This window comes from Suncus etruscus, chromosome 10, assembly GCF_024139225.1.
Source record: "Suncus etruscus isolate mSunEtr1 chromosome 10, mSunEtr1.pri.cur, whole genome shotgun sequence".
NCBI lineage: Eukaryota > Metazoa > Chordata > Mammalia > Eulipotyphla > Soricidae > Suncus > Suncus etruscus.
Genome location: NC_064857.1, coordinates 51,758,644 through 51,783,549, shown reverse-complemented (window position 1 = coordinate 51,783,549; position 24,906 = coordinate 51,758,644). Strand labels below are relative to the sequence as shown.

Genomic DNA, 24,906 nt, shown 5'->3' with positions numbered 1-24,906 from the left:
GAGCCCTTCAACGTTTGCCCTCATTTTGTGCTCACTGGACTCTTGGGACCTGTGTCTAGGGTGTGCTTATCTGGGGCCATGGGTCTCCCAGGGCATGGTGGGGATTCTAGGTGGAGAGGCCAAGGCCTGTTCTCTCTTTCCCTGTTTCCCACAGGGGAATCCCTGTGCGCAGAAAGGGTAACCCACACAGAGTTGCACAGCAAACACAGCAGCCAGTTTCCAGCCCGATTAAGATTCCCACTGGGGCTCACCATCTCTCCATCCTCCTCCCCATCTAAGAGACCAAAGTGAGGGTCCCTGGTGGAAGCAGCAGGAAGAGGGGAGAAGGTTGGGTACGGGCTCTCCCAGAACAGAGTGCTCCAAAGCAGGTGGCTCGACTTGGGTGCCAAGAAGCCTGCTCCGAAACACCCCTGCCTAGGGCTGAGGGTGATGGGACCCAACTTGATTGAAACCCAGGGAGGCTGAGAAGAGGCCTGCAGTGGCGTTTGGGGCCCATCACTAAGGAGTTCAGGGGGCCACGGGAGGGGGGCACATGTAGTTCTGGATGGAGACTTCGTCCTGATGCCAGCTTCAGGGGGTTCAGGGCCCCCACCCCTACCTACCCTCATGCCCCTCAATCCTGGGCTCTAGGACCTGTTGCCCTAAGGGATGCATATGGGCCCTGAGGGCAGGAGGGTGCCCTGGGGTTGGGGGGCTGCTCCCAAGCTGCTTGAGGGGGGCAGGAGGCCAGAGAGTGTGTGTCCTTGGTTCAGCTGGTTCCATATTTGAACCACAGAGACCAAAGGCACCCCACAAGCAGGGAAGGGATGAGGCCAGATGTTTACCAGTGCCCACAACACCCATGGAACAACCCAATCCTGGTTGGGGTGGCCAGTTGTGCGGCGTTTTCAGAGCCCAAAATACTCAGCTTGCTTCGGGCCTGTGGAGTCTGAGGGGGCTGGGCGATAACACACGGGAACTTTTGTGTTTTGGGGTCACACCCAGCAGCGCTCAAGGGTTCCTCCTGACTAAGCTCCCCCTGGCAGGCTCGGGGAACCATATGGGATGCCGGGATTCAAACCACCGTCCTGCATGCAAGGCAAATGCCCTACTTCCATGCTCTCTCCGGCCCCAGCGCATGGGAACTTGAGCCCAACTGAAGGCCATCCCGAACCCTTTGATCCCGGAGACGGGCCTCTTCTGTCCCAGGCTCTTCTCAAAGGAGTTCAACGTGGCCAACAGTGAACTAGGAATACATTCAGGACAGTCTGCACTGGGGGTGAGAGGGGGCTGGACACCACACATTTCCAGCCAACAGCATTTTGTTTTGTTTGGGGGCCACATCTTGCAGTGCTCTGGGTTCACTCCTGGAGGGGGGAGCCGGGGGGAAATGGTGCCAAATTAAACCCAAATTAGGGGCCGGAGAGAGAGCACGGAGGTAGGTAGGGCGTTCGCCTCGCATGCAGGATGGTGATTTGAATCCCATAGGTTCCCCTCCCTTGAGCCTGCTAGGAGCGATTTCTGAGCGCAAAGCCAGGAGAAACCCCTGAGCGCCGCCGGGAGTGACACCCCCTCCCAAAAGAAACCCCAAATTTGGGCCCGGAGAGATAGCACAGCGGCGTTTGCCTTGCAAGCAGCCAATCCAGGACCTAAGGTGGTTGGTTCGATCCGGGGGTCCCATATGGTCCCCCGTGCCTGCCAGGAGCTATTTCTGAGCAGACAGCCAGGAGTAACCCCTGAGCACCGCCGGGTGTGGCCCAAAAACCAAAAAAAAGAAAAAAAGAAAAGAAACCCCAAATTTAATAGTGCCGCGGCCCTGAGGTCTCTGCAGCCCCAAGAACCAGCTTTCTCATTGGGCCTTGGGTGGCAGACGGCCCATCTCCAGCGAGTTGTGCGGACGTGAGTGAGTCCCACGACTGGTTCTGGCACGGGGGCACGAAACGATGCCCACCGGCACCACCGTGCAACTGTCTCCCCACTGGAGCGCAGGGGAGGCGCCTCTCTCCCTGCCGGCGGGCCCTGGCCTGATATCGATGCGCTCGGCCGCTCGGCTGCCCAGGCCTGACGCTGCCGCCGCCCGCGCGCCCCGCCCCGCCCCGCCCGCGCTGCCCACTTCCAAGATGGCCGCGGGTGGAGCCCAGCAGGTACGGAGGCCGCCGGCGGGGGTTCACGGGGCTGGCTTCGGCGGCAACGAGATGCCGTCGGGCCGCTCGGGGGAGGAAAGGAGAAGCCGTGGCGGCGCCCCCAGGGGCCGCGGCGAGCGCTCGGAGCGGAGAGGGGGCGGCGGGGCGGGCGAGCGCCTCGAGGAGCTGAGGCGGCGCAGCGGCCGGGGCGGGCCTGGCGGAAGAGCGACGCGGCCGGAAGGGGGCGTGGAAGCGTGGGGCGGGGCTACCGGGAGCTCTGCGGGGGCGGGGCTACGGTGGGACCGGGGGCGTGGCGATCTGGGGCGGGGATACTGGGAGCTTAAGCTGAGCGCGGGGCGGAGCTATGGGGCGCGTGGGGGCGTGACGAGCGCGGGGACGGAGCTACGGTGGCGGATCGGGGGTGTGGCTACTGGGCGGGACTACGATGGAAATGGGGCGTGGCCATATATGGCGGGGCGGGGCTAGAGCGTGGCGAGCATGGGACAGGACTTCAGTGCGATGGGCGTGGTCAGGGGCGGGACCGCCGCTGAGTGGGCGTGGTCAGGGCGGGACGAGCGGCCGGCCGCGGCTTCCTCCTCGCACCTGCCGGCCCGGCTCTGGTCCCGCCGCTCTGGGTCTCGGGGTGTCCCTCTCTCCCTCGGGGTCTGGGCTGCGTCCCGCGGGCCCCGGGGATGGCGTCGAAGCCGCGCTGACGCCGGTGAGCCGGGGCAGGGCGCGGGTTGCGGGGGCCCGGGCGGCTGCCACCTGCTGCGGCTTTGCGGGACGGGGCGCCGCTGTCTGGGGTGCCACCTGGCCGGGCCGGGGATGGGGGCCGCGGCGGAACTCGGCCGAAGAAAGTTTCCCTGCCCCCCTCGGGGCCTCCCACCCACCCCGCGATCTCGTCAGCCCCTGCCCCGGACCCCGGGGCCGGCCTCAAAGCCTCGAGTGTGCGTGCTTCCTCACCTGCGCCCACCCGCCCAGTCGCGGGCTTCGTTCCCCCACTCTCGGCCCCTGACCCCGTCTGTCTCTGGCCTGTAGACCCTGGCTCCTCCTCGGACACATGGAAACGGGGGGCCCAGGTGTCGAGGTCCCTCCCGCCTGTGTGGTGGGGACCCCAGTACTCCCAAAGTGCCCCCACAGCCGGAAGACTGCAGTCCCCACCGCCGCGACTGAGACAGGCAGGGCCCTGGGGTCTGTGGAAAGTTTTGGGGGATCACTGCTCAGGGTGCTGTTGGTTGTCTGGTCAGCTAAGACCAGGGTGGCCAGGGTCACAAGACCCCCAGGTCTCTGTCTCTCTCTCTCTCCATGTCTCTCTCCATTTCTCTCTCTCCTCTCTCGTCCTGGCGCCTGCCTAGAGGAGGTGTGGGTGGGTGGCTCTGCCCGAGCAACTGGGACTCGCTCCATTTCATTTCTCATGAGGTGCATGAGGCTAGGGGTGTCTAGCCAGGACTTGCTGAAGAATGAGACCTTGGAGAGAGGAGAGTGAGCAGGGAGAGGCTGGGCCAGTTCCACGCACAGTGGCCTGGCCTGGGCTGGGCTGGCTTCCTACTCCCCCAAAAGTTTTTTTTCTCCACTGCCCCCCACCCATCTCACCTGCCTTCCCCAGCACCCCCTCTCTGCCTTCTCCAGTCCCCTAGCAGTTCCTGTCCCCAGTGTCCCCGCTGGCTGCCCCTCCGTCCAGTCCCTTAGCTCTCCTGGTATCTGGAGAGGCGTCAGGTTACACATTGAGCTTCTTTGACACTGTTTCAGAGCTTGGACCCACAGGGGACCCCACGCTCCAGGTGGGCTCTCTTAATTTCTCGGGGTGCCTGTGGCCCCTAGACCTCCGATGGGCAGGCCGAGAGTGTTGCGTGGGGAGCAGAAGTGTGTGTAGAGACCCAGGCCACGTGGGTGCATTTCTGCTCCTGTCTCCAGCTCCAGCTTGTCTGTCACTGTCCTGTCCTGTCCTGTCCTGGGTGGGCTGGGCTCACCCCCTCGTTCTACAAAAGGGGAAGTTGTTCGGCTAAGGCAGGTGCCTGGAGAGGTGAGGGGCAGGAAGCAGATCTGTTCGGCCATGGGGGTTCGCTTATGCAAATGAATTGCTAAAATTGTGGGTCTGAGCCAGTTGGTCCTGCCGGACGCCCGCCAGCAAGAAAAACACCCACAGCAACCGGTGTTTGCCAGGCTGGGCACAAAGCTCCCTGTGGCACCTTCCTATGTCTTGGCCTGCCCGGTGACATGGGCAGTGAGGCACAAACAAAGCGGAGGTCAAAGGGGCCAGCTGAGTAGCCTGTATTAGAACCCACCCCTCTGAGCCTCACAGAGTCAGAAAATGGTCCTGGGACTGGAGCGATACTCAGTGAGCAGAGCTCTTGCCTTGCACTCAGGTCTGATCTCTGGCATCCCACATGATTCCCCCAGCCTGCCAGAAGTAATTCCTGAGCACAGAGGGAGTAACCCCCAAGTGTCGCCAGATGTGGCCCAATCTACCCCACAGGAAAGAAAATTGTCCTACTTTTCCCTTGTTATTATCAAAGATTTCTGGGGTCTACATTCTTGGGGTTTTTTTTTGGGGGGGTCACACCCAGCAGCGCTCAGGGGTTACTCCTGGCTCTATGATCAGAAATCGCCCCTGGCAGGCACAGGAACCATATGGGATGCCGGGATTTGAACAGTCTTTCTGCATGAAAGGCAAAAGCCTTACCTCCATGATATCTCTCCAGCCCTGGGGTCTGCATTCTTTTAAGGGAGCACATAGTGCTCGGAAGCTGCTCCAGGCTTGGTTTGGAGGCCCTGGGATTCCAGGGTTCTAACCTGAGTTTTGTGCTGCACGTGATTAGCTCCAGCCCTGTTGTCCCGGCACCTCTAGGCACAGCCCAAAGTCCAGAGCCAGGAGAAGCCCCTGAGTTATGTCAGGTGTGACACCTCCCCCCCCCCCAACCAAACCAATGTTCCATGCAAGACTTTCAGGGCCTGGTTTCCAGGCCTGAGACAAATTCCAGGGAGCCAGCCTGGAAGTGGTGGGGACTCAATGCTGGGGTGACCCATTCTCGTAGGAGGGGTTGTGTTGCTGACGCGCGTTCCGGAAGGTTCTCGTGGTATCAGGGCTCTCTACGGAGCTTGAGTTACTGCAGGAACCTGGCTGTGCTCAGCGGTGCCTCCGAAAGTCCCTCCTTCGTGGAAAAGCCTTGAGGGGCATCCCTGGAGCCCCTTTCCTCGAAACCCTTCTTCCACAGGGTTGCCCAAGAATTCACCTGGAGATGTGAGGGGCCTCCACAGCCTGGAGGTAGAGGCCGGGTGTGGCAGGGGGAGGAGCAGGGTTCCCACTGTGGGGGGGTTGGAGGAGGAGAGGGTCCATCTCTGCAGAGATGTGGTCCTTCATGCTGCCCTACCCACTTTTGCACGTGTTATCTTGTTTTGTGCTCATGACCAGCAGTGCTCAGAATTTCCACCTGGTTTGGTGCTGGGAGACCACAGGGTGCAGGGCTGGAGCTGGGCTGCCTCTGGGATGCCCCCACCATGTACCCCTGGTCCTTCGGTCGTGGGTTTGGCCGAGAGGGAAAAGCCCCATGCTAGAAGCATCCTGGGTGCAGAGGTGTCCTTGGGCCACTGGGCCGGCTTCTCAGCTTCCTTTAGCTTCCCCCACGGGGCCACGTTTCCCTGCTCTGGCCCAGCTCGGTCTCCTGGACCTGTGCCCGATGGCTCAGGCTGGACATGGCTGAGTTGTTTCTCACTCTTGAGCTGGTGCCGCTGAGCTTAGCTGACAAGGTTGGTGGGAGCCAGGGGGTGGGGGTGGGGGAGCAGGAGGCAGGGCTCTTCCTCAACCCATGACCTTGCTCTCCCAGCTTCTGGAACAGTCTTCAGTGCTGTGCTAGACCTGGGCCCAGCAGGCAGTTTGGTCCTGAGTCGGGCCAGGCTCCTTCCATGGCTATGTGCAGAAAGACGTACATGCATGCATGTGTGTGCATGCTTGTATGTGCATGCATGAGTGTGTGCGCCTGTGCACAGGTGTGCATATATTGTGTGGAGCTCCTGCAGGAACCAAAGAGGAGAGAGGACCCCAGGACATGGGGTGCCCCTGCAGAGCCAGATCGGTGGGATGGGTGTATCTGGCCTATCTGGTGTCAGTTTAGGGTTTAGGTCCCAGGGGTCTGCAGGGTAGTATCCTGCAGCAGTCCTGGGCACCAGGCAGAGTGGAGTCCCTTCAGGCGTCACAGCTGCAGCTCGTCCCAGGGCCACATTTCCTGAAGCCCACACGCCTACCCCATCCTTCCTGCACTCTTGTCAGCCCAGCCTGAGCTGCCCATTTCCTCTCTGTGGCCTCCTAGCCGGATAGCGGCAGCCTCAGGTCCAAACGGACCCCTGGCATGTCCTTGGGGGCTGGATCTGGGTTTTGAAGCTCCCCCATATCTCCCACATTCAGGGGATGTGGAGAACATGCCCATGTTTCTCGATTTGTAGACCTGTGCCCTGGTGTAGCCAGCCGGCACGGGCATGTTACTGCATCCCATGTTTGCATCGATAGAGGCTTAGCATATTCAACCTAGGGCAACCTGCAGAGGGAGGTCTCGGTCCCAATGGGGCCTTGATCCTGCCCCCATCTCCATGAAACTACAGCTTTGCAGGTTTTCTTGTTTGTTTTTGTTTGGGGGCCACACCTGGCAGTGGTCAAGGATGACTCCTTTCTCTGTGCTGAGAACTTATTCCTAGCTGGCTCAGGAGACCATATGAGATGCCAGGGATCAAACCCAGGTCTACCACTTACAAGGCAAATGCCCTCCCTATTATGCTGTTGCTCCAGCCCAACTTTGCAGTTTTTACTGCATCACTGAGGTCTGGCTGTGCTGGTGCTTCTTAAGCTGGAAGGATCAGGCTTGGCAGAGGGAGCTCATGGGGCGACAGTGATCACAACCCCACCTGGTCTCCTGCTCCCAGCCTGCACCCGGGCCCAGGCAGCAGTGAGGGAAGCAGAGGAGGGTGCAGTTCACCCTCCTGACTCTGCCTTTGGGGTCTCTTTCTGTCTCTCTCACCATTTTTTTTGGGGGGGGGCACACCAGTGATGCTCAGGTATTATTCCTGGTTATGCACTCAGAAATCGCTCCTGGCTTAGGGGACCACATGGGATGCAGGGGGATTGAACTACGGTTCGTTCTGGGTCAGTCGTGTGTAAGGCAGATGCCCTACTGATGCGCCATTGCTCTGGCCCTCTCACCTTTTTTTTTTGTTTTGTTTTGTTTTTTGGGCCACACCCGGCGTTGCTCAGAGGTTACTCCTGGCTGTCTGCTCAGAAATAGCTCCTGGCAGGCACGGGGGACCATATGGGACACCGGGATTCGAACCAACCACCTTTGGTCCTGGATCAGCTGCTTGCAAGGCAAACGCCGCTGTGCTATCTCTCCGGGCCCCCTCTCACAATGCCGCTGTGCTATTTCTCCGGGCCTCCTCTCACAATGCCGCTGTGCTATCTCTCTGGGCCCCCTCTCACCTTTTTTATTCCTTTGAGCTACACCTGGCAGTGCTCAAGGGTTACTCCTAGCTCTGCACTCAAAAATCGCTCCTGGCAGACTCTAGGGATCATATGGGATGCCAGGAATGGAACCCAGGTGGGTGGGCCACATGCAAGGCAAATGCCCTCCTTGCTGTGCATTCACAAGGCTTCTCTCTTGTCTTTTCCTTCTGGTTCTATTTGTGGTGCTCAGAGATCATTACCAGTGATGCTTGAGGGACCCAGTGTGGTATAAGGGATCAAAGCTGGTGCCAGGTGAGCACTGTGAGCTACGCCATCCTTCCACTCGCCCCGCGCCATTTGCTCTGGTGTTTGGGTCCCTTGCTGAAGGTTCCCCTTGCAAAGGGCTTCCAATGCCCAGACAGTGACCCAGGTGACATCTTTGGACTTTCCATCCACCTTTACTTTATTTTACTTTTTCGTTCATCTTCATTTCCGCAGTTTCTCCTTGGACCAAGATGACCGATGGCGCCCTCTGCCCCCCCACAAATGGCATAGCCACGATGGGCGTGGTGGACGGCCGCCCGGGCCACCCAGTGCCACGCCTGCTGCACCCCGTGAGTCTCAAGGTGCCCCCTCCCCCGCTGTGGCTGGAGCCGGAAACTGGGACCAGGGAGGACCAGCGGAGCCTGCAGTCTGCAGACTCGGGCATCCCCACCCTCGAGATCAGCGACCCTGAGCCGGTGTCCACACGCAGGAGGCAGCCCGAGGGTGCAGAGGTGCGTGCCGTTCAGCGGGTCTGCCAGAGCGCCTGCCCACTGCCCTCCTATGCGCCTGGCACAGCCCCCCGTGCCCCCGAGCATGAGCTGTGTGTCCCCAAGTCCTCCACCTTCCCCCGGACCGGCTACGACTCGGTGCGGCCTTACAGCCCCGGCACTAGGGCAGCGCGTGGCAGCGACCATGGCTCTGTGGGCAGCGCCTCAAGCCTGGGCACGGAGCTGTCAGCCAGCAATGAGGACGTGCCCGACCTCACGGTCACCAGCAGCTCCAGCGCTATTGTCACCTTGGAGACGGACGAGGACCCCCACTTCACTGACATCACCCTGAGTGCTGGCAGGGCCGGGACTGGGTTGCTGCGGGAGCAGGCGCAGGAGGAACCAACGGACGCAGGGAGCAAGCCCGGCCTGCTCGGGTCCCTCGGAGGCTTCTTGTCCAGGTGAGGCCCGGCTATGCCCAGCAGCTGCCCAGGCCCTGCTTCAGGGAGTCCTTGGATGCACTATGTGCCCTATGCAGTTGTGATATGGGGTGGGGGGTGATGGGGGGAATCTGGTGCCTCCCAGGGCAACTCACACATCATGTCCCCCTAGTCCATGACCCTGGCACTGAACCAGCCATAGCCACTTGTGCAACTTCTGGGATTAAGGCCTGCTCTAAGATCTAGAATTTCTGGTATCTATGAGGATGCCGGTGTGGCCAGTAAGACCCCCATTCTGTGGGCAGTCCTGATGCCTAACACAGGGGTACAGATAAATGCTCCGGCATGGCTCCTGTCTGGCACAGCGTGTCTGTGGGTCTGTCCCAACTGCTCTGCAGTCCCTGAAAGGGCTTCTCAGCTTGGTTCTGGAGGGCAAATGGCATTTCCCCTCACACTGTGGGTCCAGTCTGGCCCCTGTGGCCCCATGGATGGGACGCAGAGCGTTGTTGCCACAAGGGGTCCGGTGCTGGCCCCATGCCCCATGTGTGGGATGGATGCGTCGGTGATGAGGCTCTTGCGGGAAGTGAATGGCAGTGACGAGCGAGTGGAGTGGGGCCCTCGGGGACAGCAGCCAAGCCTGCAGCCTTGGGAGACGGGGTGCTGGTGGGGCCCAGCCGTTTGAAAGCTGCTATGGATTTTCCAGGGGGTTGTATAAAGGCAGCCCACAGCCTCCTGAGCCACTGGAGCAGCGTGTGGATGGGCTCAGCTGGAGTGGGACGGGTACTGAGTTGCCAACTCTACTCCTGCTGGTCTGAGTCCCAGGGTGACAGGGCAGAGTGGCTGCATCCACGCTCAGGACAGCCTGAGAGTCTTGGCTGGTGCAGGGGTGAGGCTGGGGCAGAGGTGTGCCACTAAGGGAGGGAGGGAGGGAGGGTGGGAGGGGGAGAGAGAGAGAGAGAGAGTTGGTGTGAGTTGTGTGTGTGTCTCCATGAGTGTGTGGCTGTGTTTGTGAGTTGTGTGTGCATGTGAGTATGTTTGTGAATATGTTTCTATGTATTTATGTGAGTTGTATGTGACTATGCTTGTGGGTGCATTTGTGTGTTTGTGTGAGTTGTGTGTATGATTTGTGTGTATATGCTTGTGTGTGAATGTATGTGACTATGTGTGTTTGTGTATGCTTGTGTGTGTTGGAAATTATGTCTTGGCTGGTTCCAGTGTGATCTCACCCTCGCAACTGTGTGTGAGGCCAGGGCAATAGCACAGTGGGTAGGGCATTTGCCTTGCATGCTGTTGACCCGGGTTCAATCCCTGGTATCCCATATGGTCCCCCAAGCCTGCCAGGAATAACTCCTGAGTGCCACCGGGTGTGTACCCAAAAACAAAACAAAAGAAAACAAAACGTGTGTATGATGTTGGCCAAATTTCTTGGCCTCTCTAAGCCCAACATGAACCTCTATGGTCAGAGACCCGGCCCTTAGCACTTGGCACTCTGCACTCAGCACTCAAGTACTGTGGGCCCTGGGCTGCCTTCCATTTTCTGGTCTTCATTCTTGCTTTCTGCTGCCCTAGCCCAGCCCTGAAGCTGCTGACCCATGTCCTGAGACAAGCACTGTGACTAGGGGCGGCTGCTGAGAATAGACCCATTACCTTCCCTCAGGCCCTGCCAGGAGGGGCTGAGGACTGTCACTGCTGCATCAGCATCAGGAAGGGATGTAGGTGGCCCAGAGGACCCCCAGCCACTGTCTGGGAGAGGAGCCATGGGCAACGGCATCTGTCCTGCCCTGGGAAGGGGTACAGGATGACACAAGCCAGTTTCAGAGTTCTGGTTACCCACAGGCCAGTCCTTCCCGGCAGCAGCCAGCCAGCTCCTCGTTCAGGAGCAACCCAGCACTGGCTGAGCTCTTCACCTGCCAAATCTGATAGGCACTGCCGCATTGTACCCACTGACTTCCAAGTGCAGAGGGTTGAGCCCCACCCCAAATTCACTTCCCTGCTTCCCCGTCTGCCAGCTCCGTCATGGGCAGCTGTGGTTTCTGGGCATGAGTCATCCTGGGTTGCCTCATCGCCTCAGGCCCAGGCCTTTTGGCTTCCGGCCTGAGCACAGAATATCATGTGCCAGGGCCGAAGAGATGGCACGGTGGTCAGAGCATTTGCCAGGGGTCCAACCCAGCACCTGAGTCCCAACAGAGCCCTCGAGAACACAGACACAGGAGTGAGCCTTGCTCCCCGCCAGGTGTGGCCCCCAAAGGCCTCCCAAGCACAAATGGTCCACCAGAGAGCACTGTCTTTGCAGGCGGTTGGCACCGGGGGCCTGGCTCTCTTCTTTTAGGCAGGGGTCTTCAAACTGTGGCCCACGGACCACATATTGTATTTGTTCCTGTTTTGTTTCTTCACTTCAAAATAAGATAGATGCAGTGTGCAGAGGAATTTGTTCATAGTTTTTGTTTTTACTATAGTCCGGCCCGCCAGCGATCTGAGGGATAGTAAACTGGCCCCTGTTTAAAAAGTTTGAGGACCACTGTTAGGGTGTCCTGAGAGGAGACCAGTGTGTGTGGCTCTGCTCCTCTCATTCCTGTCCTACAGAGGTTGCAGGAGGAGGCAAGGACAGTCCTGCCCAGTGTGTTCTCCCCTTTACCCAGGGCCCCCCACGCAAGGCAGGTCTGACAGTTTCAGGACCCCCTGTGAGAACTGGTATCTTTAAAGTCCAGGAGGAGGGGGCCAGAGTGATCCCATATGGTGTTCGAGCCTGCCAGGAGTGGTTTCTACAGGCAGTGCCAGGAGTTATCCCTGAGTGCCACCAGTCTGCCAGAAACCAAAAAAGGTGGGGAGGGGCGGAGTGGTGGTGCTAGAGGTAAGTGCCTTGCAAGCGCTAGCCTAGGACAGACCGAGGATTGATCCCCAGGCGTCCCATCTGGTCCTCCAAGCCAGGACCGATTTCTGAACGCATAGCCAGGAGTAACTTCTGAGCATAAACGGGTGTGGCCCCTCCAAAAAATAAGTCCAGGAAGAGAGTCTGGTGTCTTATTTGACTCTGCTCCCAATACCTCAAACAAGGACCCCGAACCTCTGATGTGCTCCCTACCTGCACCAGGTCCAAGGGCCACAGAAGGACTTAATGAATATTCTGGATCCGTTCTTGCATTGTGTAGCCCCCCACCCCTGTATGGGAAATCAGTACAGTGTCAGCGTCAGTGACATCCACCTGGCCCCCAGGGGACCTACCCTGACCCTCCTCTGCCTGCTCTCTGGCTCCCAGAAGGCTGTGTGTGTGGTGGACACAGGTCAGTCACATTGTGTTCTGAGGCCTTAACTCGGGGCTGTCGTGCGGCACGTTCTGGAGTCTCTTGTCTGCAACGCTGCTATCTCCTGAGATGTTTTGTGATGACAAACCCCCTTTTATAAATGTTTCTATTGTTTGGGGACCGCGCTTGGCAGTGCTCAGGTATCCTCCTCGCCAAGCTGGGGGGAACTTGTACCTGGAATGGAATCCAGGTCTATGTGGGTGAGTCATGTGTTTGCCCCTCTATACTGCCCAACCCCCAGAGTATATTTTTTTGGTTAATTATTGCTTTTTTTTGTTTGTTTGTTTGTTTTGTTTTTTTGGACCACACCCAGTGATGCTCAGGAGTTACTCCTGGCTATGTGCTCAGAAGTCGCTCCTGGCTTGGGGGACCTTATGGGACACCGGGGGGTTCTAACCCCGGTTCGTCCTAGGCTAGCGCTGGCAAGGCAGGCACCTTACCTCTAGCGCCACCATGCTGGCCCCATTATTGCTTTTTTTTTGTCTTGGTTTTGGGGCCACATCTGGTGGCACTTAAGGGTTACTTCTGGCTCTGTGCTCAGGAACCACTTCTGGCAGGCTTGGGGGACCATATGGATGCCAGGGGTGGATTCCAGGTCTGCCATGTGCAAGCAAGTGCCTTCCCTGCTGTATTATCGCTCTGACGCCCATAAACATATTCTTTTTCTTTTTTAATGGGGGGCTTGCTTTGAGCAAGCTTTGAGCAGAAGTAATCATGGTTTTGCACTTAAGGATCACTCATGGTTGGACTCTGGGTACAATATATGATGCCAGTGATCAAACCTGAGTGATTCTCCCCGCTGTGCTCTGACACTGAAATGTTTGGTTTTTGGTTTTGGTTTTGGTTTCAGGGCAGCCCTTGGCCTTGCTTAGGTTTTCTCCCGGCTCTGCTCAGTGATCACTCCCAGGAGGACTCCGTGAACTGGGATCCTAGGGATGGAAGTGGGTGAGGCACTGGCACTCATTATTCTCACTGCAGTACCCAGGGGCTGAATTTGGTGGATTCTCCTTGGTTTTCCCTCTGGTCCTCAGGGACTCAGGGACAGACAGAGCCAGACAGACTGAGCCAGCTTCACAGGTTCCACTCCGGCCCTCAGATGCCCTAGGCCAGCCAGGCCCCCTCTGTCCACCCCTGCAGGCCTTGCTGAAGCATCCGGAGCTGCTGCTTGGAGGGTGCTGGGTTTCCCTCGGCAGGCTCAGTGCTTGCCAGGCTCCGTGTTGTCTGACAAGAGAAGATGGGGTGTCCCAGAGCCTTAGGGCAGGCTGCCCCTTAGACCTGAAGTCAGTTTCACTTGTGGCATGAGGCTGCAAGGGAGTAGGAGGGGACCTTTGTCACCAACGAGCAAAGTTCTCAGCATTGTCAGCAGGGTCAACCTGGGCCTTTCTCCTTCCCTCCAAGATGGGCCTGCCTGTGGGGGTGAGAACAGCCTGAGGGGCTGTGGGGATTTCCTCAAATGTTCCCAGATACCTGTGAATTTCCTGCTGGGTTTCTGACCAGCCCCGCCCTCACTCCCCACCCTCTGTCTCCCTGTGGCCCCAGACATAGACACTGTGCCCAGCAGCCGTGCCAGGCAGCAAGACGCATGTGGGAGGAACAGACACGTCCGTGTCACGCTCTGCTGCCTCTTACCTTCAGCTTGGAGCATCTGCTTTTGGGCTCTCCCATATAAGTCCTCACCCTCTGCAACCCACCGTAGGTCTGAGGGGTCCCACAAGGGGACACAGGCAGGACCAAACTTGGGGCGAGACCAGAGCAAGACTCTTACCAGGCCTTGGAGAGACAATGTCTCTCTGCAGACCCTCATGCCTATGCCGAGGGGAGGTTGCTGAGGCTACCCACAGTGAGGCTGGAGAAGGGTGGTGTGGGCAGCATGTACCAGGCTGCCTAGAGCAGTGGGCACATTAGCATTCAGAGGACACCCGAGTGAGAGACACAGGTCCCCACTCCATGTGCTGAGTTGATTCCCTGTTACCCCAAGAGTCTTATACATCCCTTTCCTGTTGGTACTTTGCTCCCCAGGGCCACCCAGGTACTGACCCTTGTCCCTGAACCCCATGGCTGGCCCTGGTCTCTCAGCCTGGTCTCAGACCCCTTCGCCCTGTGTAAAATCACCCCACGCGCCGTATCTCCAAGCCCAGTGAATGAGTCTGAATCAGGGTCTAGCATGAAATGATCCAAACCAGGCTGAGGGGGAAATACGTGTAGTCTGGCAGTCTTCTACCTTGTATCTCCTCCAAACTGCCTGCCAGAACTGCCAATTTTATTGAGTACAGAGACCACCCCTGGGTGGGGGATAAGGAGGAATAAGGCTGTCCTGAGCCGGTCCCACCCAGGTTGACAAGGAAGACAATCTCTGTTTTGGGGTAAATCTAAGTTATAAACAAACATAAAAAGGAACCAGAGATGATTTTCCTTTTGGGTAAAATAAGGTTACTCAACAGCCCTGGAGCTCTGCACACAAGCTTGTCAGCTCCCAGCTCCTCCTAGCTTTCACTGTAGCCTGGTGGAGTTTTCATTCTAGTTTGTTTTCTCACCTTTTGTTTTGAGACCACACCCAACAGTGCTCAGGGCTTACTCTTGACTCTGTGCTCGGGGATCACTCTGGCAGTGCTTGAGGGGACTCAGTAAGGTGCCGGGGATGAAACTCTCCCTGGTTGACCCCATTCAAAGCCAGCTTCTTACCCGTTGTCCTGTCACTCGGACAAGCTCTTCAGCTTGTGCTGAGATGCGCTCGTTGGCTGGCTTAGCAAAGGTATTTTAGGGTGCTTGTGGAAAATGTGGGGATGAGATTCTAGTTCTCTCCCCTGTGCGGGGCCCTGGAAACAGCTTTGTTGGTTCCCAGGGTACCCTTCCTCACGTCCGTGCGGCCCAAGTGGGTGCTTCTGCTGTAGGCCCCCTGTGATGGACTGGGTTTTTTGTTTTATTTTTCCGAAGGTTTTTGTTTTTGTTTTTGTTTTTTGGTAACAACTTTTTTTTTGGTTTTTGTTTTTTTTGTTTTTGTTTTTTGTTTTTTGTTTTTGTTTTTGGGCCACACCCGGCGGTGCTCAGGGGTTACTCCTGGCTGTCTGCTCAGAAATAGCTCCTGGCAGGCACGGGGGACCATATGGGACACCGGGATTCGAACCAACCACCTTTGGTCCTGGATCGGCTGCTTGCAAGGCAAACGCCGCTGTGCTATCTCTCCGGGCCCTTTTTTTTTTGGTTTTTGGGCCACACCCGTTTGACGCTCAGGGGTTACTCCTGGCTATGCGCTCAGAATTCGCCCCTGGCTTGGGGGACCATATGGGAAGCCGGGGGATAGAACCGCTGTCCGTCCTATGCTAGTGCTTGCAAGGCAGACACTTTACCTCTAGCGCCACCTTCCCGGCCCCTTTTGGTAACAACTTGATTGACCAAGTTGCTCAGAATACAGTTGTTTCAGGCATTCAATGCTCCATCCCCAACCCCACCACCAGCGTGACCTTCCCTTCTCCAGTGTCCCCAGTCTCCCACCCAGCACCCCAGCCTGCCCTCTTGTGGGCACAGACAAATTCATTTCATGATCCTTGTCACAACACTAAGGCAGATGGAATCGTCAAGTCATGTCAAGTTGGGCCTGTTTGAAATGAATGTCACATACCTCCATGGTGTCACTAAAGTCAACTCTGAGGACTTCCCAGGCTGTGGATGGTGTGAGTTGAGCTTCTGTGTTTACTATCTGGGCTCCCTGAGTTTGGGAGATTCCTTCGGAACTTTCCCATCAGGTTTCTTGGGATCTGACACTACTGTAAAATATGGAAGTTCGGCCGCTCGGTCCAGGACTTAGAGATACAAAATAAATTTAGTGGTTTGGCAGTTTGATAAGGTTAAGTGGTGGAGCTGGGTCGCTTCTGTCAGAGGATGTGTGCACTGTTGCGGTTCGTGCAGAAAGGGGAGTCTGCAGGCTGATTCTGCCTGACTCACCAGTCCTGGAACACGGCCACACTCAGTGCATGGGCCCAAATCGCTGGCTTCTTCCTTCATCTCCTTTGGAGTCCCTTGCTCTGAGCCAGGGTCAGCGGGCCCAGAATCAGGCACTCTGCAGATTCTCGTGATTCTTCAAGGGTCGAGTGGGCATCTGATAGGAACACGCTCCCTACTATCTACTCCTGCTAAGTTCCTCCATGGGCAGGCTTTGTGTCAGGGAAATGGCCCAGCCAGGGTGAGCACTGGTCCAAGGTTAGGCTGGCCTACCCTTTCCTGTGACTTGGAAGCACTGAGCCGGAAAGTTTTCGAGCAAAAGTGAGGCTTATTCTCTGCTCTTTTTGTTTTGTTTGGGTCACACCCGGGGTTACTCCTGGCTCTGAGCTCAGAAATTCAGGGGACCATATGGGATGTCAGGATTCGAACCACAGTTCGTCCTGGATTGACTTTTTGCAAGGCAAATGCCCTACCACTGTGCTATTTCTCTAGCCCCTGAATCTCTGCTTTTCGTGTGTGTGTGTGTGTGTGTGTGTGTGTGTGTGTGTGTGTGTGTGTGTGGTGTGTGTATGTGTGCGTGCATGTTTTTTTGGGGTTTTGGGGTTTTGGCCCTCTCCCAGCAGTGCTCAGGGCCAAGTCCTGTCTGTGCGTCTGTGCTCAGGGAATCCTTCCTGGAATCCTTCCTCAGGGACTTTACGGGATGCCAGGTATTGAACCCCGATCAGCTGTGTGCAAGGCCAGCATCTCCCCTCCCGGCTGTGCTGTCACTTGGCCCCTGGCTTGCCTGCTGAAAGGAGACCTAGCCTAGGAAGGCAAACTGCCTGGGGAGGGGGCTGCCCGTGGTCTCCCTTCTTTCTGGAGCCTTCACAGCCTGGGACCTTAGGGCATAAGGAGGGGCCTGAGGATTTCCAGAGTCTGTTGGACTCAGGGGCTGGGCAGGGACTGGGCTCAGAGCTGGGGCTCGCCCCTACCGGCCCTGCTGCTATTCAGGTTCAGCCCCTCCCTTCCCGTACTGCTCCGCCTTTGAGTGTGGGGGCAGCAGGAAGGCAGCTTCTGGGCTGCTGGGCCCGCTCCAAGCTGAGCTGCTCAGCCATGGCTGTATCTCCTGCGCTTCTCCTGACGGACAGGTGGGTGGTGCCTGTTCCGGGGATGGGGGTGTGCGGGGCTGTGGGGGGGCTTCCTCCCTCCTGGGGTACATGCTCTGAAGGGGACGTTCTGTACTCCAGAGAGGGCTCTTTTGACTAGTGTGTGTGTGTGTGTGTGTGTGTGTGTGTGTGTGTGTGTGTGTGTGTGTGCGTGTGTATGCATGTGTCTGTGTGATTTGTGCTGATGGGGATTCTCCCCCCAGTTCTCCAGGAAGGGTTTTGTGTGGGATTTGGGGGGTTGCCATGACCTCCCTGGGCTACAGAGGCTTCCCCAGCCCAAGTCTGGGTAACCACTGTTCAGTTATGGAGACGTGGGGAGAAGGTGCCAAGCGGGACCCTGGGGATCAAGGTGTTTCATTGAGCCCCAGTGGAGCCAGAATCAGCTCTTCACTCCCGGCCCAAGAGGCTACGATGACAAGGGAGCGAAGAGTCACCATGTCAAACGGAGCCACGGGTTCGAGGAGGACCCAAGTTTGTTCTCAAGACTCCCAGAAGTTCTGAGAACTTCTGAGTCATGGCACAGTGGGAAGGGCACTTGCCTGGCACACAGCTGACCCGGGTTAGATCCCTGAGCATCCCAGGAGTGATTCCTGAGCGCAGAGCCAGGGGTCACCGCTGAACATTGCTGGGTGTGGCCCCAAAGCTAAAAGAAAAATAAAAAGCTCTGAGAAGAAGCAACACACTGACACTCCTGGTGGAACCAGCTGAGCCAGCCCAAGCCTGCCTGTCCTCCCCTCCTCACTCCACCCTGGGGACACCTGGGTCCAAGCCTGGGCATCATGGGCATCACTCCAGCTCCGGACCTTCCGAGTCAGCAAAGATTTTCTCTGTCATTTTTTTTCGGGGTGGGGGGGGGATCACACCCGGCATGCTCAGGGGTTACTCTTGGCTCTCAGCTCAGAAATTATTCCTGGCAGGCTCTGGGGACCATGTGGGATGCCGGGATTCGAACCACTGTCTATCCTGGATCGCCTGTGCAAGGCAAATGCCCTTCTGTTGTGCTGTCCCTCCAGCCCAACTTTTCTCTGTTTTTAAGGCCTGGGGCTGGAGCATTGGTGCAGGCCATAAGGCATCTGCCTTGCACACACTAGCTTAGGCCAGACCGTAGTTCGGTCCCCCGGCATCCCATATGGTCCCCCAGCCAGGAGCGATTTCTGAGCGTATAGCTCACCCCTGAGCTTCACTGGGTGTGGCCCAAAAACAAAAATCAAAAAACAAAAAAACCAAAAAAGAAAGAAAAGGTCTGAGAAGGACCGAGCAGCCACGCAGGGCTAAAGCTGGTGCTGAGTCTGTGGCCAGCCCAGTTGAAATCTTGCGCCTGGAGAATATCTCCTGGTTCTGCCAGGGCCACTTCCTGTACTGCTTCAGGGGGCACTCAGCCCCCAAGAAGCTCCTGACAAGAGCTTCTTTCTTTTTATTGCTTGCTTTTTTTTGTTTTGTTTTGTTTTGGGGTCACACCCAGCAGCGCTCTCTGACTACTCCGTGCTCTGCACTCATCGATCACTCCTGGCAGGCGCCAGGAGTACCCACCATGTGGGTACTGGAGGTTGATCCCAGGTTGGCAGTTTGTAAGGCAAACATCCTCCCTGCTGTTCCCTCGTCCCAGTCCCAACGAGAGCCTCTTGGGATAAATATGAGAGCTCAGGGCTGAAGAGATAGCATGAAGGTAGTGTGTTGTCTTGCATGCAGAAGGACGGTGGTTTGAATCCCAGCATCCCATAAGGTCCCCCGAGCCTGCCAGGAGTGATTTCTGAGCATAGAGCCAGGAGTAACCCCTGAGCGCTGTCGGGTGTGACCCAAAAATCAAAAAAAAAAAAAAATGTGAGGGCTCGTACGTGCCAGGTACTTTGCAGAGACAGCAGCAAACCTGGGGACAATGTCACCTTCCCCAGAAAGTGGCAGTCACACAGCGGGAGGCCACTAGGAAGGCATTGGCACTGGCACAGTTCTGAGAAGCAACACACTAACACAACTCTCTGTGCAGTTCACAGCTGGTATTTGAAATGGTGCCTGGTGTTTGGCTTCCGTGAAACCTAAAAGCTAAGCTGGGGTGCAGAGCCAGGATAGGGCAGAACCAAAGCCCCTCAGATCTGCAGAGAAAAGGGGGTACAGGGCTGGAGCAATAGCACAGTCGGAAGGGCATTTGGCTTGCACTTGACTGACCCAGGTTCTATCACTGGCCCTGCCAGGAATGATTCCTGAGCACTGCTGAGCACAGCCCCCAAACGGAACAAAAACTATACCCCTGTCTCTGGCACTTTCCTGCCACTTTAGCCAAAGATCAGACACATGCTGAGCCCCACACTCCCCAAGGGCCGCTTCCATCAGCACAATGCACGTGGGTCATGCCCGAGGACCCTTGGGAGAACCTGCTCCACTAACTTTTATTTATGTGTCTCAGCTGACACAGATTTCGGTCCCCCTACACATACCCCCAAGAAACTCCCTAATCCTCTTGTTTTCTTCCTTTAGGAACTTGCTTGCTAGGAAACAAAATGCAAGACATGACAAACAGAGTGACCTGGGATGGAAGTTATTCGGAAAAGTGCCACTGCGAGATGGTGCGCAGAGAGAGGCCCAGAAAACGCAGCAGGTACACACAGCCTGCCTGGACTCCTATGGGGGGTGAGGGGAACTCGGGAGATCTCAGGAGGTTCCGCCACTGGGACCCAGGCCCCTTGGGGTGCATCATGGTGCATCTGCCGTCTGGTGTTGGTCCTGGTGTTTGATGTCATAGCCTCATCCCTGGATCCCCAGGGACAGCTCCCCCTTATCCAGGGCTGTTTTTACCTCACCCCAAAACTGATGTGGCCCCTTCTTTCAGCTGGCTCGGGGGGAGGTGCACAGTGAGGAGGGCTAAGAGTCCAGCCAAGACTGTGAGACCTGTCTTAGCCCTCTTATCTATTTCCCCTGGAAGGGTTGCACCCTCCAGGCATATACCCCCTTTCCCTGGAGAAAGGGAAGGGCTCTCAGCCTGTCTGACCCATGACCATCCAATACCTTCTTCCTGGCACTGCCTGGCTCCTGCCCTTCATGGACAGATGCTATTTGGGCTTTGAGGCCATGCAAAGCCAGTGCTCTGGGTTTTGGGGTGGAGGGATCTTTCCTGGAGCTGCCGCACCTAGCACAGTCCTCTTGGGCAGAGCAGGCCAAGGCCCATCACCTCTCTGGCCCAGCCACGGTAGGTTTGGCAGTGGACTCTGGGCGGAGCACTCGGGGCCTCGTGCTTGGCAGTGGGCAGAGAAATAGCCTCACCCCTTCACTGAGCCCCCTAATGTGGGAGCCGCTCATGTCCCGGGACTGGAGAAGGGCACCCCCAGTGCTACTGCAAGAATGGCCCGGTGACCCTCTGCTGTTTGCTGACTCTCTTCTATGAATTTTTGCATTCTGAACCCTCAAAGCAGCTTGACAAAGACATTTCCATAGCCTCCACACTGCGAATACTGGCCAGAGAGGGGTGTCCTCCTTGAGGCCAGGCCTTGGCAGGGACCAGGGCCTTGGGGGGCTTTTTAGCTGCAGAGACACAGGGTTGTGCTGCGGGAAGTCAGATCCAACTCTCGCTAGTTGGGCACGCACGTTGCTGTGGGGGTGCTGAGGACCTTCCCAGAGGGGTGCTAGGATACCAGGTGCAGGGGTGTGCAGCAGGGCATGGACAGCAGGCCGGTATCCACAACAGTCACCGTCACATTTGTTCTAAGTATTCTCTGTGGTTCTCTCAGATGGTATGTGCTTGAGATTCGAGGAGCATCGTGGGGTTAGGTTCATTCTTGTAGGTGGTTGTGGTTTGTAGTAGCACTGCTTCTTAACTCACTACAATAACATGACTTAAAATATGCCATAGGCTGGAGTGGTGGCGCAAGTGGTAGGGCGTCTGCCTTGCCCATGCTAGCCTAGGATGTACCGCAGTTCGATCCTCCCCCTCCCCCAGTCCCATATGGTCCCCCAAGCCAGGAGCGATTTCTGAGTGCATAGCCAAGAGTAACCCTTGAGCATCACCAGGTGTGCCCCCCCCAAAAAAAAAAAAGCCACATTCGGGGCTGGAGCAGTAGCACAGTAGGGAGGGCATTTGCATTGCATGCAGCTGACCTGAGTTTCATTTCTTGTCCCCAAGCACTGCCAGGTACTACCCTTGAGCACAGAGTCAGGAGTAACCCCTGAGGACTTCCGGGTCTGGCCCCAAATTAAAACAAAACAAAACAAAACAAAAATGCCAAGTTCTTGTGTGTAACTCACCAAATTTTTTAGGAATTTGCATGACCATAGTTGATCTTTTTTCGGGGGGGAGGGGAGTGGTTTGTGGCCACACTCGGCAGTTCTCTGAGGTTAACTCCTTGCTCTGTGTCTAAGAGTCTTTCCTGGCAGTGCTTGGGGACCACTTGGGATGCTGGAGATAAAACCCAGGTCAGCTGCATCTAAGGCAAGCACTCTTTTTTTTTTTTTTTTTTTTTTTTGGTTTTTGGTTCACACCTGGCCGTGCTCAGAGGTTACTCCTGGCTCTATGCTCAGAAGTTGCTCCTGGCAGGCTCAGGGGACCATATGGGATGCCGGGATTCGAACCACTGACCTACTTCATGCAAGGCAAAAACGCTTTACCTCCATGCTATCTCTCTGGCCCCTCACTCTACTCTTTCTTACTGCTTTGGCCCCGGTATTTTTTCCAAAAAAAATAATAATAATCTCGTTCGTTACAAAAACAACGGTTGTGCTGAATGGGTTTTTTCCCCCTCATTTCTAGAGTGTGAGTTGTGCTGTGCTTCTCAACCATTTTGGTTTGGTTTCTTGGCAGCCACACCTGGTGGACCTTAGGGAAACATAGGGAGTGATGAGGATTGAATCCGTGTCTGTTGTGTGCAAGGTAAACTCCCTCCCTTTTGTACTGTCACTCTGGCCCCCTGAAGCCCTTGTTTCTATGTTTCTGTACGGGAACTTCTGAGGTTCCTGAGCACGGAAATGACTTGCTGAGTCCATTTCACAGAAACTTGACACTGGAGAGGAGCTGGCTACCTGTAGCCGCCACCGCAACAGGCTGTAACCAGACCTCCCCTTCCTTTGAGCCATGGGGCCTGAGTCCTTGTCCCTGCTCGAGTCCTCACCACAGAACAGTCTGTGATCTTGGGGCTTTTCATAACCTAGCAAGTGTCCTGGGTGTGTGTCTGCCCTGCCCAAGGCACCTGGGCACATTCTCCTGGCCCATGGGAACTCAGGAGGAAATGCGGCTCCTGCTTTGGTTTCTCGGTTTTGAAAAGGTTGTGGAAAGAAGTTCTTATGGCTCATGTTACGGTTTCAGAGAGACTTTTAGTAAAGGACAGTGGTGGGCAGATGAGGGCCATGCAAGAGTGGCCTATCTCTCTCCCCTGGGGGAGTGACCCTGCCACCACCATTACCCCGGTCACCCCTGCACACTCCAGGCAGGAACACAGAACTGATGAGCACTGTTCTAGGATTACCTAGTGCCATGATGGCTATGGTAGTCAGGGTCTACAGTTCCCTCAGCCTCCACAGGCCCCCTCATTTCCCTTATCCCCCTGAAGTCACCTTGAGTCCCCCTTAGGCTCCTTTGGTTTCCTCAGCCCCCTTTGCCCCTTTGAACCAGAGAGTTTTAGAGGCTCTGGTGAGAGGGGGAGGAGCTATCTGAGGGGAACCACCTCAACCCTGCACTGTGGGGCTCTATCCAGGGATGTAGATGCTGTCTGGGTGTTTTGGCGCCCGGAGTTGAGGGGACAGCTCTGGATAAAGAGCAGCCTTAGGGGCCGGGAAGGTGGCGCTAGAGGTAAGGTGTCTGCCTTGCAAGTGCTAGCATAGGATGGACATCGGACATCGGTTCGATCCCCCGGCGTCCCATATGGTCCCCCCAAGCCAGGGGTGATTTCTGAGCGCATAGCCAGGAGTAACCCCTGAGCGTCAAACGGGTGTGGCCCAAAAAGACCAAAAAAAAAAAAAAAAAGTAAAGAGTGGCCTTGATGCTTGTAGCTCCCGAGCATCAGGAGTAATCGCTGACCTGAGCACTGTTGATATGTATGGCCCAACCATGGCATTGCCCATGGTGTTAAATAAAACCCACAAGTTGTGAGATCACCCCATGTGGGCACTGGATCTTTAACCCTAGGTGGATGGGTCTGAAGAAGCAGGGTAGTGGTGAAAAATTTATAAACCAAGCGAGTGGGGCTGGAGCGATAGCACAGCAGTAGGATGTTGTTTGCCTTGCACACAGCCAACCCAGGATGGACCTGGGTTTGATTCATGGCATCCAATATGGTCCCCCGAGCCTGCCAGGAGCAATTTCTGGGTGCAGAGCTAGGAGTAACCTGAGTGCAGCCAGGTGTGGCCCCAAAACTAAAAACTAAATAAATAAATAAACAAACAAACAAACCTAGGGAGTCAGAAGCCAGTCTGCACCTCATGGTCTCTCTCTGAGCACCAAGCCAAAACTGGCTTTTCTTTATTATCCCAGAACCAAGTCTACCTGAGCAGGGCAGGGCAGAGTGATCCAGGTAGGCTTTTATATTATCAAAAGAGAGATGTAATGGAAAGATGAAGATGTTTTGGGTTTAATAGCCGGGTGTGATCTTACACCTCGGATCTGCCTTCCAGATTCCAGGGGCTTCTCGCTGCCCCCCAGATTGGGCCACAAGGGTCCATCCTAGATTCATGGTGAGGAGCAGCACAATCGCCACCCTGTGACATGAGGCAGAGATGATTGGTGGCTTCTGTGGCTGCAAGGGCGTCCCCTGATTATGACGTCTGGCTCATGTGTTCCTCCTGCTCTGAGGGAGCCCCTAGCCACCACCTGGCCTCTACTCACAATGCTCACCCCTGGAACTGAGGACGTTTCCCCCCACCCACCCACCTACAGCCTGGCTGGTGCTGGGCTAATAGTCAAGCTGTGGAGGTTACCTGTGTGCCATCAGCCTTTAGAGATGTGACATCTTGGGGGCCAGAGTGATAGCACAGCAGGGAGGGGGCTTGCCTTGCATTTGACCAACCCAGGTTTGATCCCTGGCATCTCATATGGCCCCCTGAACACCGCCAGGAGTGATTCTGAGTGCAGAGCCAGAAGGAAAAACTCTGATACCTTTTCTGTGGTTCACAAAATTAATAATAATAATAATGATAATAATAGTAATAATAATAAAGGCATAAAATGACATCTAGGAGATGCTAAACTCAGATGAATCCAGGAGGGTTTGACCCTTACAGAAAAAAAAACCTTGGAAGGTCCCAGGTTGGGATCTGGGCTGTTTGGGAGTGGGGAATATACTTTTATCTTATTGATTTATTAAAAAATTTCTTTTGAGCCACTCTCAGTGGAACTCAGGCTTTACTCCTGGCTCTGTGCTCAGCTCATTACTGGCTGAGCCCAAGGGAGCGAGATAAAATCCAGGTCAGCCCCCATGCAAAGCAGCCTCCCTTCCTGCTGTGCTCTCACTCTGGCCCCCAAGATGTCACACCTCTAAAGGTAAACTTTAAGGGTGCTTCTGAACAGCAGGTAAACCTTTCAGACTAATGCTCTGTACCATTGAGGAGCCAGCATCATAGGCTGGCCTGAGACCCAGCAGGAGGCTGACATTTGTGCTCTGAGGCAGCTGCTGATGGTGGCTGTAGTTTTGCAGATGTCCTGTCTCACGAAGTCTCAGTGTCCTGGGTCAGCCACTGCCATGTGAGCCTGGATGAGGACCTGTGTGTGGCTTTGGATAACCCAGGCATCTTAGGTGGCCTTCTGGAATTTCAAGCCAGCTCTTTCATGACACAGAATTCCAGAATGCCGCCAGTCCAGGACAGTGTAACTGATCCTTGTGCT

At 56.1% G+C, this 24,906-nt stretch overlaps 1 protein-coding gene across 1 annotated transcript in view; it reads left to right on the top strand.

The window, feature by feature from the left end:
• The first annotated feature begins 2,758 nt into the window (after positions 1-2,758).
• TBC1D14 (TBC1 domain family member 14) overlaps positions 2,759-24,906 on the top strand; it is a 45,375-nt gene continuing 23,227 nt past the window's right edge. The window contains exons 1-3 of the mRNA XM_049782555.1: positions 2,759-2,820; positions 8,029-8,743; positions 19,581-19,701. Of these exons, the coding sequence (XP_049638512.1) occupies positions 8,046-8,743; positions 19,581-19,701 (819 nt within the window). The 5' untranslated portion in view covers positions 2,759-2,820; positions 8,029-8,045. The remainder of the gene's footprint in view (positions 2,821-8,028; positions 8,744-19,580; positions 19,702-24,906) is intronic.